Genomic DNA, 20,197 nt, shown 5'->3' on the forward strand with positions numbered 1-20,197 from the left:
ATGGGTCCGCAAACCGTTTTCAGTGAAAATAATAGGACAGGTTATATTTTTTTGACGGACTGGGACCACGGATCACGGTCGCGGGTGGCAAACGGTGCATTAGCCGAGTTTTCAACGGACCCATTGAAAATCAATGGGTCCGCAGAAAATCACGAAAAACGGCAAAACGGACACGGAATAAAACAACGGTCGTGTGCATGAGGCCTTAGGGTTTTGTTTTTACGGCGTTCACTATTCTGCTGGTTGTCAGATTATGGAGATATTAAATTTATATAGTGTTTTTATATATTTTATTCTGACCCCAATAACTTTTTAATTTTTCTTCTGACGGAGCTGCGTACGGGCTCTTTTTCCTGTGGGGCAATCTGTCGTTTTTAGAGATATCATTTTGGAATGCATGTAAACTTTTAATCATTTTTTTATTCCACTTTCTATAACAGTTCTGGCATTGGGGAATTTTTTTTTTTTTCACATCATCCACCGTGTGGGTTAAATAATTTAATAGATTACAGTAGGACGTAGGTCATTATGGACACTTCAATACTAATTATAATTATCTTAAATACCGTATATATATATTATTTTTTTCTTTAATTTTTAATTTCATAAAATGTTTTTTTTTTTTACAAATTATTAAAAACTATTTAAGTGTTTTTTACAGATTTTTATTTGTCCCTTTTACTATGCACTGTAATACTTATGTATTACAGTGCATATTGATTCTGGCAGGCAGCCTGTTGCATCCTGTAGTAGTGGCAGGGACATTTCGGGGGACTTCAGAAGGCTCACTGCTGCCATTACAACTACTTGGCACGTTTGCATTCGTGTGGTGCCAATGGGAGGACAGAGGACGCTCCCTCTATCTAACCTCTCAGCTGCCACGGTCTGAGGAGTAAAACTGCCGCGATTGGAGTTAGCTCCGACCCTGGTAGTGAGAGCCAGGTGCCAGCCAACTCCAGAGCCCACACCATTGCTGTAACATACTATTACACCATGGAAATTGTACATGGCATGGCGCAAAAGGGGCTAGCTGACCAGATATAATATACTGTTTGCCACCTAATTTTGGGGAAAATATGATTAATATCACAGTCTGAGATGTGAAATAACATAGTATGGCCATAAGGTGCTAATACAGTGTAGACTGGAACTGCTATGTCATGTTTCACAGTCTGGTTGCTAGGGAGACACTCCCTAGCAACCGTAGTCATTTCAAGAAAGTCATGTAGGAAGTCCCTAGCAACCAGTCAGGGTTTGATTGCTCAAGTCTTCAAGACAGAAATAGTCAATGAACTAAGGGCCAAGAAGAAGGACTAACATTCCAATGTCCTCCCCAAACACTGCATAATATCCATAAAAATACATTTCAGTTATATATGACTTCACGTGTTTTGCATTACTTTTATTATTCAATATTTATTATTCTTTCTTTTTTTTATTTTATTAATATTTATTTTATTCTTTCTTTTTTTTATTCATTCATTCTTGTAACCACGGAAAGGAAAGTAGGAGAAGAGGGGTGTAACATGTAACAGACCAATGATCCGATTGAGAGGCCAAAAGAGCCTTTCGGGGGTGAAATTTACCCCCTCCAAGAACAAACACAGAGCAAAACGTCTGCACCAACATGGCGGCACAGCCGGTCACTTGAGGTCACAGCGGCATAATTCAGTGAAGGATCATGTTCCATATATTACATAGGCTGAGATAAGCACAACTCTGCACATCGATGGTTTATTTTTGATGAAGACGCTGGATGAAAGGCGAGAGTCAGGGCTGGTTCTTCATGACTGTAAAGAGCTCAGAAAGTTGCATCGACATGTGTACGACTGGCGAGCGTGAAGCTGGTGGCGCCACATGCTTAGCGATGATCTTCTAATCTGTTGGAGAGAGAGACGCGTGTTTAGGTAAGGATGGGGCATTACTTTGGTGGTCTGTTGCTGCAGTGTAGCTGGTCCAACATGGGTCTGTACCTTTTTTGCTGTCTTTATTTAGGATGTTTTTTGACATGTATTTTTATGTATTTTCTATATTTTTTGCGGCTATTGCACGTGCACTTTATATTATTGCATATAGTGTGATTTGCTCAAATACATCCCTTGTGACTTTCGGTTACTTGAATTGGACAGTGTGTATTTTGTTCATTATGCTATAATGCTCGAATCCTTGCAGCATAATGACCTATCATTGTTTCTGGTTTTAATTGTTTTTATTCACTGCGATGGCCTTTATTTCTATATGTATTAATAAAGATGATTTTTTCTGTATATTAAATTATTGGTTATTTATTCATATTATTTTGGACTGATATATCAGTTGTATGAGCTAAAGCAAAGCGTTTCTCTTTTCCGGTATTGAGATCCGTCATAGGGTCTGAATATCGGACTGAACAGAACGAAATGCTCCAAAATGCATTCCGTTCCGTTTGGTTGCGCTCCCATACCGGAGAGCAAACCGCAGCACACTGCGGTTTTCTTTCCGTCCCGGGATGCGGAGAATGACCCACAATGCAAGTCAATGGGACGGATCCGTTTTCTCTGACACAATAGAAAACAAATCCGTCCCCCATTGACTTTCAATGGAGATCATGACGGATCCGTCTTGGCTATGTTAAAGATAATACAACTAGATCTGTTCATGACGGATGCAGATGGTTGTATTATCAGTAAAGTATACGGGGCTATTCATTTTATCATTTTTTTAAGGCCAGTGAATAGCAGCAGTCAGTAAATAGGACGTCCTATTTTGTGCCATTTTCACGGCCAGATGGATCCCACTGAAATCAATGGGACCATTTTTAAAGGCCAGTTAGAAAGGAATGCACCCAGCTCATGGCAGTTAAAAACAGGTACACTTGGTCTTTCAGGGTTTAAATAAAAAAATTATAATAATACTCACCTCATCCACTCGCACACGCAGGGATGCTCGCTCTTCACTGGATGCAGCAGGACCTGATGTTCCAAGGAGCGCAGGTCCTTTTTTCTGCTGCATCCAGTGAAGAATGAGCATCCCTGCGTGTGCGAGTGGATGAGGGAGTATTATTGCAATTTTATATTTATTTTTTACACAAGCAGAATGCAGGCCAAAGGGGGGAATACTGGGAGCCACTAAGGGGGCATTCATAATACTGGTGATACCCAGGGGGCACTTGTGTATACAGAGGGCACTGCAGGGTGTGGGATAACATAAAAGAAAATAAAAAGCCAATTTAATTCACCTGTTTTAATGCTCATTAAAAATGGATGCAAAACGGTCACTGAAAATGGACAGACAGACAAAATTGCTCCACAAGTAGCTGAAAAATGGCCATGAAAAACTGACGTGTGAATGTAGCATAATAAACAAATTTCCCAAGTTCCCTTCCTACATGTCCCGAGCGCAAAGAGCCGTCTCCTTGGCTATTACCAGCAAATATTAACCAGTGTAATCATCCGAGCCGCTCCATTTCCTTGCCCAGGATGTGCAATTACAGATCCAAACACATTAACCCAGCGAGGTCTAATAAAGATGACCTCCATAGGGAGAGGTGGGATGTGCACGGGATGGACGAGCTCCATAGCTCTCGTTACAGGGCGGGTTAGTGCATCAGCAAAGACGGAGGAAGCCATAACCAGGCGGATTCACATGGCTGCCAAGTACTGCCGAGCCATGAGGAACGCATGCTTCACGTAATGTCAGACTCGTGCACCATGGCGCAGGGGATTTTATGGACTGCCTGTCAGTTATGCCATTAAATATCACTACCGTCAGCCTCTCCTTATCCAGATAAGAGGGAAAAGACTGTATGACAATTTATACTACAGACCATTCAGGTGATTGGGGCTGAGCTGCCATGTCAAACAGCCCATGGACAAAATTGATGAGGTTTATGGAAAAATAGTGGCCTCCTTTAAAGTGAAAGTGGTATTCCCATCTTGAATATTTATGGCATATCCAGAGAATGAGCTATAAATGTTTAACAGATACGGGTCTCACTTCTGGGAAGTGCAGCTATATGAGAATGAGGGCCGCCAGTGCCCAAGGGGTTGGGACTACTACTGCATCCAGGAGGTGAATGAATGGAAAGGTGGTGCATGTGCACAGTTCTCCCAATTCATTCCTATGGGAGCTAGGGAAACCTCATCTGGGGGTTCAGGGACCTCTGTTCTCCAGGTGTGCGTTCCACATCTATCAAATATTTGGGACATATCCTGTGGAAATGTCCGAGGTGGGGTGGGAAAAACTTTGGACTACCCTCTAAATCTAAAGTATGTAAAGTATTATATAGGCAACTCACGGGAACATGAAAAAGCTTGAAGCAACACTGCCGCCTAGTGGCAACATCCGGAGTGACAGAGCATGACCAAAATATTCCCTCCTATGATCGCTATTTATCAGTTTATATGCAGACGCTCTATAGTTGAGTAATGCATTGCTTTAGGCATCTTTTGCACAAGCGAGTTTTCTGCCCGGATGCGATGTGTGTTGTGAAGAGACAGCATCCGGACTGAATCCTGACCCGTTCCTTTCAATGGACACCAGCCGTGTCCACTCCGATTCAAGTCAACGGGTCCGCGATCTGCAAGATATGGCCAAAGATAGAACATGTTCTCTCTTTTTGCGGTACAGAGGCACGGACCTGTAAGTCCATGGAAGCGCTCTGTAGTGCATTAGTGGCCTTCCAGTCCATGCCTCCGCTCTGCAAAAGATAGGCAAAGTCCTCTCTTTGGTTGCATCTTGAGAATCCTGGACCCATTCAAGTAAATCGGTCCGCATCTGCAGCACGCAGTGCACATGGCCAATCACCATATATTGCGGACCGGCCGTTTACTGTCCGCAATATGGGCATTGAGCCCTTACGTTCATGAATGAGCCCTAATTCCGCACTGTTCATGTGAAATAAGCTTTACACTTTTATTATAGTCCAGAGCTGGACTTACTATTCTGCTGGTTGGCACTGGAAACACAACAGCATAGCTACACTCTTATAACGCAGGGTGTGCATAGGGCAAGAGAATTCATTTCCCTACATGAAATTACTGTTCTGTGCCTGCAGTAAAACACTCCACTTACCAGAATGCAGACAGCTCTGAAGCTCCAAAATTGTGAATGCAGCTGTAGACTATAATACAACACGCTGTGGAGACCAGCACGAGGGTGCCAAGTGTTCAGCGATGGCTAATTCAGAATTTATGGAGGTGAATAGAGATGAGCGAACCAAATCCAAGTGGAATTCGATCCGAATTTCAGGATAAATTCGATTCGCCTAGAAGCCGAATTTCCTCGTGCTTCATGTCAGCGAATCAATTTAACCTGAAATAGTATAAAAAACAAAAAAAATCAAACTTACCTGCTCAATTTGCTCGCGACGGGCCGCCAGCCTCCATCTTGCTTGAGGATCTCATCCGAAATCCCGTGCGGTGCAAGATTACATCATCAGTCTGGCCGGCGTGATGATGTAATCTCAAGCCGCACAGGTTTTTGGCCGACATCTTCAAGCAAGATGGCGGCAGCCGGCCCGTCGCGAGCAAATGGAGGCGGTAAGTTTGATTTACTGTATTTTTTACCCCCCATAAGACGCACTTTTTTTCTCCCCAAAGTGGGGGGAAAATGCCCCTGCGTCTTATGGGGCAAATGCTAATGAGTACTTCCATTATGGAAGCGCTCATTAGTACCGGAGTACCAGGAAGCGGGGAAGGCTCTGTACTCGGCTTCCTGGTCCTCGGTTGTCAGCTGTGGAGGCTGCGGACAGCGTCAGGGCGCTCTGTGACCTTATGCTGTGCGCGCCAGTTCACAGCACAGCCGACGGAGGAGAAGGAAGAAGATCGCAAGCGGTGAGGAGCGTCCAGCACCAGGAGAGGTAAGTGCTTTATTTATTTTGTGATCTGAGGCTGGGGGTTTCTGCATAATGGCTGGGGGCTGCATTATATATGACTGGGGGCTAATCACATATGGATGGGGGCTGATTACATATGTCTGGGGACTGCATTATGTCTGGGGGCTGCATTATGTCTGGGGGCTGCATTATGTCTGGGGGCTGCATTATGTCTATGTCTGGGGGCTGCATTATGTCTGGGGGCTGCATTATGTCTGGGGGCTGCATTATGTCTGGGGGCTGAATTATGTCTATGTCTGGGGGCTGCATTATGTCTGGGGGCTGCATTATGTCTGGGGGCTGCATTATGTCTGGGGGCTGAATTATGGCTGGGGCTGAATTATGGCTGGGGGCTGCATTATATATGACTGGGGGCTAATCACATATGGATGGGGGCTGATTACATATGTCTGGGGACTGCATTATGTCTGGGGGCTGCATTATGTCTATGTCTGGGGGCTGCATTATGTCTGGGGGCTGCATTATGTCTGGGGGCTGCATTATGTCTGGGGGCTGCATTATGTCTGGGGGCTGCATTATGTCTGGGGGCTGCATTATGTCTATGTCTGGGGGCTGCATTATGTCTGGGGGCTGCATTATGTCTATGTCTGGGGGCTGCATTATGTCTGGGGGCTGCATTATGTCTGGGGGCTGCATTATGTCTGGGGGCTGAATTATGTCTATGTCTGGGGGCTGCATTATGTCTGGGGGCTGCATTATGTCTGGGGGCTGCATTATGTCTGGGGGCTGAATTATGGCTGGGGGCTGAATTATGGCTGGGGGCTGAATTATATATGGCTGGGGGCTGATATGAGGCATGGAGGACTGATATGAGGCATGGGGGTCTCATCTGAGGTCTGATTGGGGGTCTTCTTTATATTGGGCTCTGATCTGAGGTCTTACTAACATTGGGGATCTGATTGGGGCTGTGAGCTGAGGTCTGATTAATATTGGGGGTCTGATTAATGGTCTGACCTAAGGTGTAATGAAAAACTTTTTTTCTTATTTTCCTCCTCTAAAACCTAGGTGCGTCTTATGGGGCAAAAAATATGGTAATTTTTTTTTTTTTATTGTTAATTTTACACTCAGATGCCGAGATCATGTATGAACGCGATATCTGAGGGGTACAATGACGGGGACGGCGCTATCGAATTTTTGGGTGAAATTCGGCAAATCAGCCAAATTGAAATTTTAAGAAATTCGCTCATTTCTAGAGGTGAAGATAGAAGTGACGGAGAAAAGTGAGAACAGACGCATACACTTACCTCTCAATTATTTTGTATTGTGGTAGTAGGATGAATGCACAGATCCCCCTCCTCGGATGACATGTGCAGCTGTAGGAGAGGATACTGAGTAATGTCCGGGGCGAATTGGTTTTGCTAGATTAAAACAGAAAAGACTGTAATGACTAGAGCGCATTCACACGTGGTGATTTTGACTTGAGGATTAGCACAGGTACAATCCGCAGAGGATTGCAGCACAAGGTAACAGGTGGATTTTGCTGTGGATTCGCTGTACATGGACTTATACTAATAGGGTTTTCTGGGACTTCAATGCCGCATTCGGTGAACGATAGTGTGAACCTTCCCTTACAACCTAGAAAAGTACTAAGGGTTTACAATCTACAATCGAGTATAAAATATATTGCTGATACTTCTTTTAGCTAACATATGAATGTATATTACTATGATGGGTTGGGGGTGACAGGGTAAAGCTTTGTAGCCTCAGTGCTCACCAATCTGGGCAGTGTGCACCCTCCGTGCCATGTTCTTTGCTCTCACAGCTTCCTTGATGCGATCAACCTCTTGCTGGTAGCGTTTACGGTCCCTCATGGCGTTCTCTTTGGCTTCCTTAAGAGCGCCTTCCAAAGCCTTGACTCGCTCAGCAGTAGCCCGAAGACGTTTCTCCAGTTTAGGAAGTTCACATCGCAGATCTGCGTTATCCCGGACAAGCTGAAAGAAAGCCACGAAAATCAGGGGGACATCTGCAACGTAGGGGGGCACACATACAGAATTTGTAGTACCCGAGGGGGCACTACCATTCCTACACCTAGCTACTGTCTCTAATGGCTAGCAGAGAATGTCATCTGAGTATTTAATTCCAGGTCCTCTGACACTGTGCCTTAATAATATTGCTATGTAACTGTTATGTATTGTATTTCATGCACTGTGCCTGGTTCTCAAGCAGGTGGCAGTGTATCTGGCAGAGAGTACCTTTAGATAGAATAGAACTTACCGTTCCATTCTCCCCCCTTTGGGCAGAAGTGGGCTAGTCCCGCTTCCTACCAAAGAAGGAGTTGGAGGAAGCTGGAGACAGAGAGTTGAGAGTAGAGTTAAATTGGAGTTGAGTTGAGAGTTGGAGCAAGAGAGTGAAGCAGCATTGTGTGGTGAGGGAGCGCTTCCCCTCCATGCTGAAGGAGCTTTGGGAAAGAAGCTCAAAGAGCAGCCCACTCCTGATATATAAAAGGAATTGGTACCTCTGAGAGGCAAAACAGATCCAAAGACCCATACTCAGCAAAACGGGGCACAGGATACCTCACTCTCTGAAGCTGATAGGTACCAGGCTGAAGCCAGAGAATAGTACAGCAGCAGAGGATAAAGCAAAGTATTCAAGTTTAACTGCCAGTTTACCCTTAGCATGCTGGAGCCAAGAGAAAGATCAAATATTGTTTGGATGACACAAGTTTATTGCAATTTTAATCAAGTAAAAACCATTAAACTTCCCCAAGTCTGTGCTCTTATTACTTCACCAACTACACCAACTCCTTTGTTGCTACGGAGCCTAACCCCGGGAGCGACAGTATCCAGGTAGGAGCACCGTGACACAAACTATTAGGGCCACAACATACCATTCGGCATTCCTAAACACTGGGACCCCATCTCCCCTGGGGGGCAGCCCGCTGCACATTATGGCTGTCTGAAGTCCACTTTAGGGTCAGAGCTCACCTCCCAGCCGCCCCACATCACATGTAGTACTATTAGAGACCTCTGCGACTTCTCGCTGGCTATTCGTGACTCGTCTTGTGCAGTCAATAGCTGTCTTCTCCTATCCTGTATGTATTCTGGCTGTATTATCTGCTTTTTCATTTTACAGCCTAGCCATGCTTGTTAGTATTCAGAATTAATTCTGATTTACCCTAAAATCTCAATGGCTGATGATGGTACGCATCTCCTACCGACCTCCATACAAAGATAACACAGGTCAGACCCCCCGATAACTAATGTATGAGGCACATTTCAATGATGCAGCTGAATTAAGAACTTGGAGGTACAAGCTACGTTCCATTGAGAAGTGATATACTGAGCACCTAGGGGTCACAGTGAGTCTGATCTGTATTTCTTTATGGACTAGTGACACCTAGTGGACATTCTATAAACTGACACATAGATGTGTTCTGCTGCGGATCACTGCACATAACAGCCCATCAGTCAGCAGGGCTCAGGCGAGTCAGGCCTCACCTGTTTGTGAACTTTTGTCAGCTGCTCCAGGTTGTTTTCCAAGAAGGAGATCTTCTGTTTGTGCGCTGCGCTTCCCCCGGCGTCATCACTGTCCAATTCCACACTCTGCAAACACATCGAGAGCTTAATCCAGGGGAATAAAGGACAAGGAAACAAACACTCATATCTGACACGATGGATACCCTTTCCACACCCAGTAAATACAGCGGTCATGTAAGAAAGCTCCTGCGCAGTACATTGCGTACAGTAGTAGCAGTGCTCAGTTTGTACATGCAGCAGAGTAGTGTTTGTCAACTGACAAAGTACCCTATGGTATTAGGATTCTGTGTGGTTTTGACATTAGATTTAGGCTACATGCACACGGCTGTATGTGTTTTGCGGTCCTCAAATTGCGGATCCGCAAAAAAAAACGCATGCCATCCGTTTTTTTTTGTGGATCCATTGTAACAATGCCTAAAACGGACAAGAATAGGACATGTTCTATTTTTTTTGCGGGGCTACGGAATGGACATACTGATGCAGAGAGCACACGGTGTGCTGTCCGCATTATTTGCGAACCCATTGAAATGAATGGGTCCGCATCCTATCCGCAAATAAAACGGAACGGACATGGAAACAAACAACGTTCGTGTGCATGTAGTCTTAGGTTGCAGCTATAACCCACTGTATTGAGCATTGAGCACAAATGCTAAGTCCCCAACCCTTCTGTCGACATTTACTATAGAATTATAGAAGAACACACAAACCTTCTTCACTCTGGTGGTGAGATCCTGAACAAAGAGTCTGCGCAGGTTGTGTAAAGTCTGAAGCTCCCGGGCCTACACCAGACAAAGATTGAGAGATTTTAGGATTATTAGATATTAAAAATATATCTATATCTATCACAAACAGCCGGGGAAATAGAGAGTGGCCCTGATGTGACTAATAGGGAAAGTGACATAGGGCCCAGACTGGGGATGTGGGGAGGGGCCCTGATGTGACTAATAGGGAAAGTGACATAGGGCCTAGACTGGGGATGTGGGGAGGGGCCCTGATGTGACTAATAGGGAAAATGACATAGGGCCTAGACTGGGGATGTGGGGAGGGGCCCTGATGTGACTAATAGGGAAAGTGACATGGGGCCCAGACTGGGGATGTGGGGAGGGGCCCTGATGTGACTAATAGGGAAAATGACATAGGGCCTAGACTGGGGATGTGGGGAGGGGCCCTGATGCGCTTAATGGGGAAAATGCCATATGTTCTAGGCTGGGGAAGTAGGAGGGAGTCTTATATGACTAAGAGGTTGTCCAGGATAAGAAAAAAACATGGCTGCTTTCTTCTAAAAAACAGAACCACCCTTGTCCACAAGTTGTATGCGGTACTGCAGATCTGCCCCATTGACTCCAGACACAAGCCATGGACAGATGTGGTGCTGTTTTTGGAAGAAAGCAGCCATGTTTTTCTAATCATGGACAAACCCTTTAATGGTTGAAGTGATACTGGGCCTAGACTGGGCATGAAGGGAGGGCCCCTGATGTGACTAATGGGGAACATGACGTAGGATCTAGGTTGGAGTTGTGGGGAGGGGTCCTGATGTGATTAATGGGGGAAGTGATATGGTGCCAAGTAGGGTTGCATCGGGTATTGAACTATCGAGACCCAATCAATACTTTTAGACCCGGATCGATCCGATAACGAGATTTACTATTTTCCAATACTAGGCTGAGCTACTGCACAGCCTAGTATCAGTTAGTGAACATGGCACGCGCCCTCCCTCCCCACTGTGACGTGGCTGCTGCTGCCACCAATGATAATAATAAACCCTTAGATACAAATGGAGGCAACGGGTGCTGACCGTATCACATACCCAGCCTCAAGACAGGGCATGCGATCCTGCGAATCCCGTCAATTAACCCCTCAGGTGCCGTGGTTCGGCAGGATCCCTGTCATTGAGACTGGGTGCCAGTGATGTAATACGGCTGGCATCCGCCGCACACATTTCTATTAAGGGGTAATTATATTCATTGGTGGCGCAGTGCACCACCCACCCCCGTATTATCTTCATTGGTGGCCCAGTGACCACAGGCGCCCCCACTCCTCATTGGTGGCAGTGGCAGCTTCCAATTGGAGGCCAAGCAGTGAAATTGCGGGGCTCTGATTAGTTGCCATGGCAGCCAGGATGCTACTGAAGCCTTCCATGGCTGCCATGGTAAGCTCCCTGCTGCCCTGTGCTTTAGATCTCTATTAGGGTGAATAGGACAAGGTTCCAGCCCCTAAGGGGGCTAATAGTTATTAAGTAAAAAAGAAAAACACCAAAATATTAAAAGTTTAAATCACCCCTTTCCCAATTTTACATATAAAATATATAAAAAATAAATAAACTAAATAAACTCTGAACTATTAAAATATTTAAAAATATCTCCATTGCGTTGAACGCCATAACAGAAAAATAAAATAAAATGCGTGATTCGCCATTTTTTTATCACCTTGTCGCCTCCCAAAAATAGGATTGGACTGTTCTATTATGGGCTGGACGTTCCATAAAATGCACGCAGCTTTTATGGTGTTTTTTTTGGCGTGCTATCGAATAATAATACTTTTTTATGGTAACGAAATCGAATCAAAATTTTTGTATCGTGACAACCCTAGTGCCAAGACTGAGGAAGTGGTCTAAGCTCTGATATTATTAATAAGGCAAGTGACATGGGACCGTGGAAGGGGCCGGATGTGACTAATGGGGAAAGTGATGAAGGACCTGGAACGGAGAAGGGCCCTGGTGTGACTAATGGGGAAACAACCTAAGGCTTGGACTGGAGAACTTGGGAGGGGCCTGATCTGGCTAATTGGGGGCCTGCACTGGGGACGTTGGGGTCTGCTAACGAATTGATATAAACAGAGATATTACTAGGTCACAATATATTTCTACGCTTCCCATAACATCATAGCTCTTGCCACGTACATACCACTGTCTCCTCTAGGCCTTTCAGATCCTCCCGTGATTGCTCCCTCTTCTCATTAAGCTGCCTGCCAACATAAGACACAGGCAAATAAAACAGTCTATATTACACAATACAACTATATCCTACATGAATGAGCCAAACTTCCCAACATTTTGAAACGTTATTAGATAATGTATAAGGCCTCTGGCATACGGCGGGTCCGCAATACACTGGACACCGGCCGTGTGCATTCCGCATCACGTATGCAGACCCATCCACTTGAATGGGTCCACAAATCCGGAGATGTGGTGAGGAACGGAACGGAACAACGGAACGGAAGCACTACAGAGTGCTTCTGTGGTGTTCCGTTCCGTGCTGACGTTCCGCAAAAAGATAGAACTTGTCCTATCTTTTTGCGGAACGGACGGATCGCGGACCCCATTCAAGCGAATGGGGTCGCGATCCGCATGCGGCTGACCCAGGGTCTGGGCCCGTGCATTGCGGACTGCAGCACAGGCACGGAGTCCTTACATTCGTCTGCAAGAGGCCTAAGCCTGATATAGGCAGGTACCCTATTTGATGCTATACTGATGGCAGGAGTTTACTTCGCACCTTCCATCTGTGGTCATGAGTATGGCTTACTGCATATCTTATTACTGAGTTCAATGCAGTAAGCTCCCCCTAGTGGTGGCTATGGGCAGACAGAATTTTATAAAGGCTAGGTCCACCATCGCACCCATATTTTCTCTCAGTGAACCTATAACTTTGCAGTAAATTCTAGTTAAAAATGTCCCACTGTCTCCATGGTAACAGAAAACAAACTCTTCATCCAGTCCTGGAGTCACACACCCTTCCATCTGTACTGTAGTCCTTGCTAACTTACCAACCATATGTTAATATCAGTTAGGGGACAAAGGTAAAGGAATATGACTGGATTTGACTACACAGGGGTTGTTTGTTGTCTGTTGCCATGGTGACGCATTGGTTTCCATAGGAGCTGTGGATCAAAATGATAGGATTTTTTAAAATTAATTAATTTTAGAGGCATTGAGACAATAAAAAAATTGCATGCCCGGCACTAGTGCAAGTCTTGTCAGGAGCTGCAGTCCTCCTGAACTCCCCCAAACACCAGTGGATACAATGCTCAGGGGGCACTTACATAAGTTCCTGCAGTTCCATCTCCCTCTGCTCATCTTCGGCCTTCAGCTTCTCATAATCGGAGGTCAGTTTGTCTTTCTGGAGCTGCAGCTTCTGGTTGAGGCTTTAAAAATGATGCAAAAAGTAATGAAAATCGGAATAAGAAGACTAAACCCCAGTTCACGGCAACTTATAAAACACCAGTGCAACAATGTGCAATGGGCGGCCTCCCCCTAGGGCCATCTATGTCGCGCGTCCCAGGTGTAGGAATGCTGAGTGGTATAGTGCGGCCTAAAATGTCTCTTTATGTGTGTCACGGTGCTCCTACCTGGATACGGCTGGACTCCAGGCTTTGGCTCTGAAGCAATAAATAGGGGGAATAACTGAGGGATAAAAGAATAACTGGAGTCCAGACCTTGAGATGAAGTTCAATGGCGGCTTTACTTTGCATAAATGTTCTCCAAAATGGTTTACAGGCTTTGTCTTGGTTCCAGCAGGCTTTAGCATGAAACTGGCAGGAAAACTCCACTCTGCTATATCAGTTTCTCTCTGACTCCGCTGTATTGACAGGCTGGCCGTATAACTCTGCTTCTTCTGTATGCTGCACTTCACTATGTAGTCTGACTCTAGGTTATGCCAGGGAACTTTTCTCCTGGCTCCTGAGGCTTCAAGCTTTGGCCTCCATGGCCAGCAGAGCTTAGGGTGCTCTGCCTGGCGTGGGCACGTCCAGCAGAGACTTCCCCCTGCACACTCTTCTAGCTAGACTGGAACTAACTGGTCTCCACTCTTCCTGCAGGAAATAGGACAAGCCCAGTACTCTCCAGAGGGGGGTTAGAATGGAATGGCAAGTTCCATTCTCTCCAACTATAGTTCTGCCGTGTTTACTGCCACCTGCTGGTGAACCAGGCACATTACATGAACAGTTACATAACATTATTATAATTGCACAGTGTTGAGTGATCTGGAAATAAATGCATAAGATGACATGAGGTTAGCCCAATAAGGACAGCAGCAGGGTGTAGGAGTGGCAGCACCACTAGGGGTGTCACAAATGTATCCAATAACAGTTAGTACGTGGCAGATTTCATTACAGAAGGTGAAAGCTGTGGCATTGAAAATCCATAGCATGCACTGATTTTCTTGCAGATGAGGCTTTGGAAGCCCCAGCCGCTTGTACTGTCCAGTAAATTGCTGCCTATTTGTGTCTGAACTTACCATTACAGAAATGTGACAGCCATTTCTCTTAGAAGTTAGATTCGCCACGAACAAGAAAAGAAGTCCTTGTGCTCTCAGGATCACTGACTATGCAGGAAATATATTAAAGCGGTTGTGCCGCTAATATACATGTTTCCCCCCCACAACAGATATCGCTGTTATATCACTTTCCCTAAATACCACCATTTATCAAAACTGCCTTATTCTAAAGTGATTAGCCAACTCAGGGGTGTATCCATCACAAGGCAAACAAGGCATTTGCCTAGGGCGGCACTTGCCAATGGGGCGGCAAAATGCCTTGTTTGCTTAGTGATAGTTACACAATATGCTAAATATTTTTTTTGCCCCTTGTCCGATCCGATCCTTCACTATGCGAGCGGCATCGCCGGCGCCACATAGTGAAGGAGTTGAAAGACTTACTTCCTCCTCCTCCTCCTGACTTCCTCCCGACCTCCCCTGCCTTTTCCGTCCGCGCGTTGCCGCCGTGACGTCACACAGAGGTGGAGTCACGGGCTGGCAGCGCTAGGGTGAGCCTTATCTCCTCCAAGTGCAGAGCGGATCCTGCACACGGTCACTGTGAACACTGAGGCCAGGCCCCGGCCACCAATGCACTGATCCCTAAGCCTGCTGTCTTCAAAAACTTAGTTGTTTTATGGGGTAAGGGGGTTGGGACCCGTTGAGTGGTTAGAGGGGGGAGAAGGGGTGGGTCAAATTTATATTAAAGGGGGTGCCCAAGTTTAGTCTCGCCTAGGGCAGCACAAAACCAAGACACACCACTGAGCCAACCCTGTGGTATATCGGTTTTGATTTTCAGTTGCTGTAGGTTATGTCCTGCTTTGGAGCCTTATAATGTAGGATGTAGGAAGTCTCATTGGTAAGAGCAAGGTAGGTGTCACACGATCTGATGATGTCAGGACACATCTCACTGACCTCAGGCATGATGGACCAGCAGGCACATAATAAACCAGGAAGTAGGATTCAAGCATGGGGGCTAAGAGAAAACTGCAAATGAGGTAAAAAAAAAACAATCCAAGCAGGAATCGGAGCTAGAATAATTGCTAAAATTACAATTTAGAGTAAAAGTAGCTTATGACCCAGCGTATTCAATGGGGTTGTGTTAGATTAGGGGAAAAAAAGGTCTGCATTTTTTTCTATTGAAACAGCTCCATTTATGTCCAAGGGCCATGGCTGGTATTAAAGCTCAAGCACATGCAAGTGAACAGGACATCCGTATTCTACTCCTAGAAAACTCCTTTAGTGTCTTATACACAATACTGACCTTATATTGCATGGAATACTGCCTTAAAGAGGCTCTGCCACCAGGATCAATCCTATTAAACCACACATATCGTCTGGTAGGGTTGATGTAGCTGAGTAAAACGTTACCTGTATCAGCCATTGGAGCACCAAGAGGCGGGCTTATGCAGTTTGAGCACCACTCCAGCAATGCCCCTGGTGCTCTAAACACGCCCCCTGCCCTTAGATTGAAAGCGCTAGATTTCACATCTAGCTCTAAGTTCTTGTGTCTGCGCACTCGTCAGCTAAGAGCAAGACATACAGTGCGCATGCGTCATTGTCGGAAGTGGAGGCGACGGCAGATGAAGCCAATGGTGCCTCCACTTCCGAGTGGAATGACATTAAAAGCGCAAGTGCACTGAACATCTTTCCTGCTTGGCACGCGCTGTGTTAGGCTACTTTCCCATTAGCCTTTTTTGCGAATCTGTCATGGATCTGCAAAAAACGATTCTGTTACAATAATACAACCGCATGCATCCGTCATGAACGGATCCGGTTGTATTATGTCTTCCATAGCCATTACGGATCCGTCATGAACACCATTGAAAGTCAATGGGGGACGGATCCGTTTTCTATTGTGTCAGAGAAAACTGATCCGTCCCCATTGATGTCATGCCCTGCTCGGACGGTGTGCGGAGGTCTGTCAGATTGGCAGCACGTGTCTAACCTTTTGTTTGTTTTGGAATCATGCTGGATCCACCTTCCTTCAGGTGCTCTGGGTGGGGTCATTGGCTTAAATTGCCTTCAATCCCAGAGGGCTTTGCGGGTTATAGAATTCATTCTGGCCTTGGATTCAGGAAGGAAGGATTGTCTGTTCCAGCTCAGATAAGTTTCGTTTCTGTTTGTGTTGTTTGCGGTCTAGGCTATTTGTGTTTCTTCTGCCCCTTCTTCCCTTTCACCATCTCAGGGATTCTAGGGTGTTTGCAGTCCAGGCACGAGGACACTTCATACCTACCATCAAGGTCTGAATGTGGGCTTAGCAGCATTAGGGAGAGAAGTCAGGGATGTGCTAGGAGGTGACCTGTCCCCAGAATCTAGCCTAAACACTTGTATATTTGGTTTTTTGTGTATCTGAGTTCGTGTCCGCCGTGACAATTTACTTATATTGTGTGTCAGGACGGATCCCCTTGGCTCCGCTTCGTCAGGCGGACAGGCAGCATTTTGGAGTCCGCCTCCAGAGCGGAATGGTGACTGATCGGAGGCAAAATGATGCATTCTGAGCGGATCCTTATACATTCAGAATGCATTAGGGCAAAACTGATCCGTTTTGGACGCTTGTGAGAGCCCTGAACGGATCTCAGAAACGGAAAGCCAAAACGCCAGTGTGAAAGTAGCCTAAGCCAATGAGTGCACAGGCGCCAGAACTCAGTGCTAGATGTGAAGTCTAGTCCTGTCTATCTAAAGGGAGGGAACATGTTTGAAGCACCAGGGGCATTGCTGGAGCGGTGCTCAAACCATATAAGTCCACCTCTTGGTGCTCCTATGGCTCATTTGCATAAAAATAAAAGTGTCGGCAACTACAAAAAAAAATACAGGCATCATTTTACTCATCTAGATGAACCCCACCCGGCAATGTGTCTGGTCTAATTAAGTTGATCCTGGTGACAGAGCCTCTCTATCTCCACAGACCAAAAACAGCAATGCCGCAAACTGCTGGCACCTATACAGGCAGAATGAGAAAAGTCGCGGTGCAGCCGTCCCCATACTCACTCTTTGAGGTCATCGATCATCTTCTGCTTCTCCTCTATCTCATCACGTAGGCGAGACAGCTGCTTCTGATGAGCTTCTCTGTGACTTTCCATCTGCTGCTCCAGTGTCGTCTACTCAATGGTGACACAAGAACATTACAGCGGTTATCACCAACCTATGGTAGACTCCCCAGAAGATGCAGGCACTGTGCAGAATAGCAATCTATTCATTGTGTCATCACATCACGTAGAATAAAGCGACCCTCCGGTTCAAGAAAAAAATATATTCATATTAACCGGGGAACCATTAGAACACTTACCTGGTGACCTCCTTTTCATTTTCTCAGCCGCAGATCCGTTGATTTTTGGACTCCTCTTCTGCCATCCAAGGTGGCCGCACTGCTTCTCAGAGGACCTGATGCACACTGACAGTCCAAGAGACTTCCTGCTTGTCCAACCCTTCTCTTGAACGGAGCAGTGATGACCAATCCCAGGCCAGCAGGAAGTGTCTTGGACTCCAAAATGCACAGTGTGGTGCGGCCATCTTGGATGGCAGAAAAGAAGCCTGGAATTGGCGGATCTGTGGTTGAAAAAATTAAAAGAAGGTCACCACCAGGTAAGTGTTCATTTCTTTCCCCAGTTAATGTGATTTTTTTTCTTGAACTGGAGGGTCGCTTGAATGACCAGAGCTCTCTCTTATCTGGGGAAAAGAATGGAAAACTAAAGTTTACAGAACTATACAATTTTTTTTTTTATTATTATTGCTCCAGCACTTCTAAAATAAAGCAACTTTGCAAATAATTTTGTATTGTTATGTGTCTACAGGTGCTATGCAAACCTATGGTCTCCAACAGACAACAAACCTTGTGTAGTTTGAACCTGCAGGTATATTCCCTTCCATTTTTCCCAAACCTCTTCCTAACCTACATTTAATAGATTGCAAAGAAGTAGAGGACAGATTAAAGGGAGTATGACTGCAGGATCAGACTACGCAGGGTTTGTTTGTAATCTGTTACCATGGTGATGCATAGGTCTGCACAGCAGCTGCAAAATGGTACAACATTTATATGCAAAGTTGCATTTTTTTTTTACATGCAATGGAGCAATAAAAAAAAAAAAACTGCTTGCTGAGACGGACATAGACTTTAAGCTTGGCTATGTTGCCTGCCGAAAGGTGCTGAAAGAAGGTGTTGATCTGCTGCTTCAGCTATACCCTTAGGCTGGTTTCACACGGGCGTCACGTTTTGGCTCCGGATGCGTCCCAGGTGCATTGCGGCAAACCCGCGCGAGTAGGTACGCAATTGCAGTCAGTTTTGACTGCGATTGCGTTCCGTTGTTCAGTTTTTATCGCGCGGTGCAATGCGTTTTGCATGCGCGTATTAAAAAACTGACTGTGGTACCCAGACCCGAACTTCTTCACTGAAGTTCAGGTTTGGGTTGGGTGTTGTGTAGATGTAATTATTTTCCCTTATAACATGGTTATAAGGGAAAATAATAGAATTCTTTAATACAGAATGCTTAGTAGAAGGTCAATCGAGGGTTAAAAAAAAAAAATTAACTCACCTCCTCCAATTGATCGCGTAGGTCAAAGGACCTGTGGTGACGTCACTGAGCTCATCACATGGTCCATCACCACGGTGATGGACCATGTGATGTGACCTCACCACAGGTCCTTTAGCCGGCAGCTCATGATTAAGATCGGCAACTAAGCGATCAAGAGGAGGAGGTGAGTTAATTTTTTATTTTTTTAACCCTCAATTGACCTTCTACTAAGCATTCTGTATTAGGAATGCTATTTTCCCTTATAACCATGTTATAAGGGAAAATAATACAGTGAATAGACTTTCATCTTAGCAACCATGCATGAAAATCGCACCGCATCCGTACTTGCTTGAGGATGCTGGCGATTTTCACGCAGCCCCATTTACTTCTATGGGGCCTGCGTTGCATGAAAAACGCACAATATAGAGCATGCTGCGATTTTCACGCAACGTATGGAAATCTTGCCCGTGGGAAAGGGGCCTTACTGAACAGGGATGGCACACAATGTATGGTTCATTGCTGCATGTATTTATCTCCTACCTTCATCTCCTCGGCATCTTGGAGACGGGTCAGGTGCTCTTTCTCCTTATCCTTGAAGGAGACTTCATGCATTTTTTCTGCAAATGAATAAACATCATTAATTTGATTGATCATTAGAACTTCCCACAGACATTTTGGCACGTTTTAGACTGCTGCAATGGTTTGCTATTGCCAGTCACCCTTTAAAAATATTAAAATGTTTTCATTTTTGCAAGATTTTTATTATAGCTTGTCAGCAGTAGTAGTGGTAGAAATCCACAAGGGTTCTGCATACAGGCATGTACATGTGTGGTGAGCCCAAGAGTAGCCGATGCAGAGGATGGGAGTGGTAGTAGCCCCGATGAGGTGTTGTGTCACGGTGTACTCCCTTAGGGTCCATTCACACGTCCGCAATTCCGTTCCCGAAACAATTCCGTTCCCGAAAAAAATAGAACATGTCCTGTTCTTGTCCACAATTGCGGACAAGAATAGGCATATTCTATTAGTGCCGGAAATGTGCGGTCCGCAAAACGGAATGCACATTGCCGCTGTCCGTGTTTTGCGGATCTG

General features: G+C 45.5%; 1 protein-coding gene across 1 annotated transcript in view; it reads right to left on the minus strand.

Moving 5' to 3' along the window:
• The window catches only part of KIF5C (kinesin family member 5C), an 80,963-nt gene continuing 60,766 nt past the window's right edge, over nt 1-20,197 (minus strand). Inside the window, 9 exon segments of the mRNA XM_044303440.1 lie at nt 1-1,880; nt 7,120-7,233; nt 7,590-7,806; nt 9,313-9,417; nt 10,059-10,130; nt 12,255-12,315; nt 13,390-13,491; nt 17,589-17,698; nt 19,649-19,725. Coding sequence (XP_044159375.1) covers nt 7,127-7,233; nt 7,590-7,806; nt 9,313-9,417; nt 10,059-10,130; nt 12,255-12,315; nt 13,390-13,491; nt 17,589-17,698; nt 19,649-19,725 — 851 coding nt within the window. The 3' untranslated portion in view covers nt 1-1,880; nt 7,120-7,126.

The sequence above is a fragment of the Bufo gargarizans genome, chromosome 8, assembly GCF_014858855.1.
Source record: "Bufo gargarizans isolate SCDJY-AF-19 chromosome 8, ASM1485885v1, whole genome shotgun sequence".
NCBI lineage: Eukaryota > Metazoa > Chordata > Amphibia > Anura > Bufonidae > Bufo > Bufo gargarizans.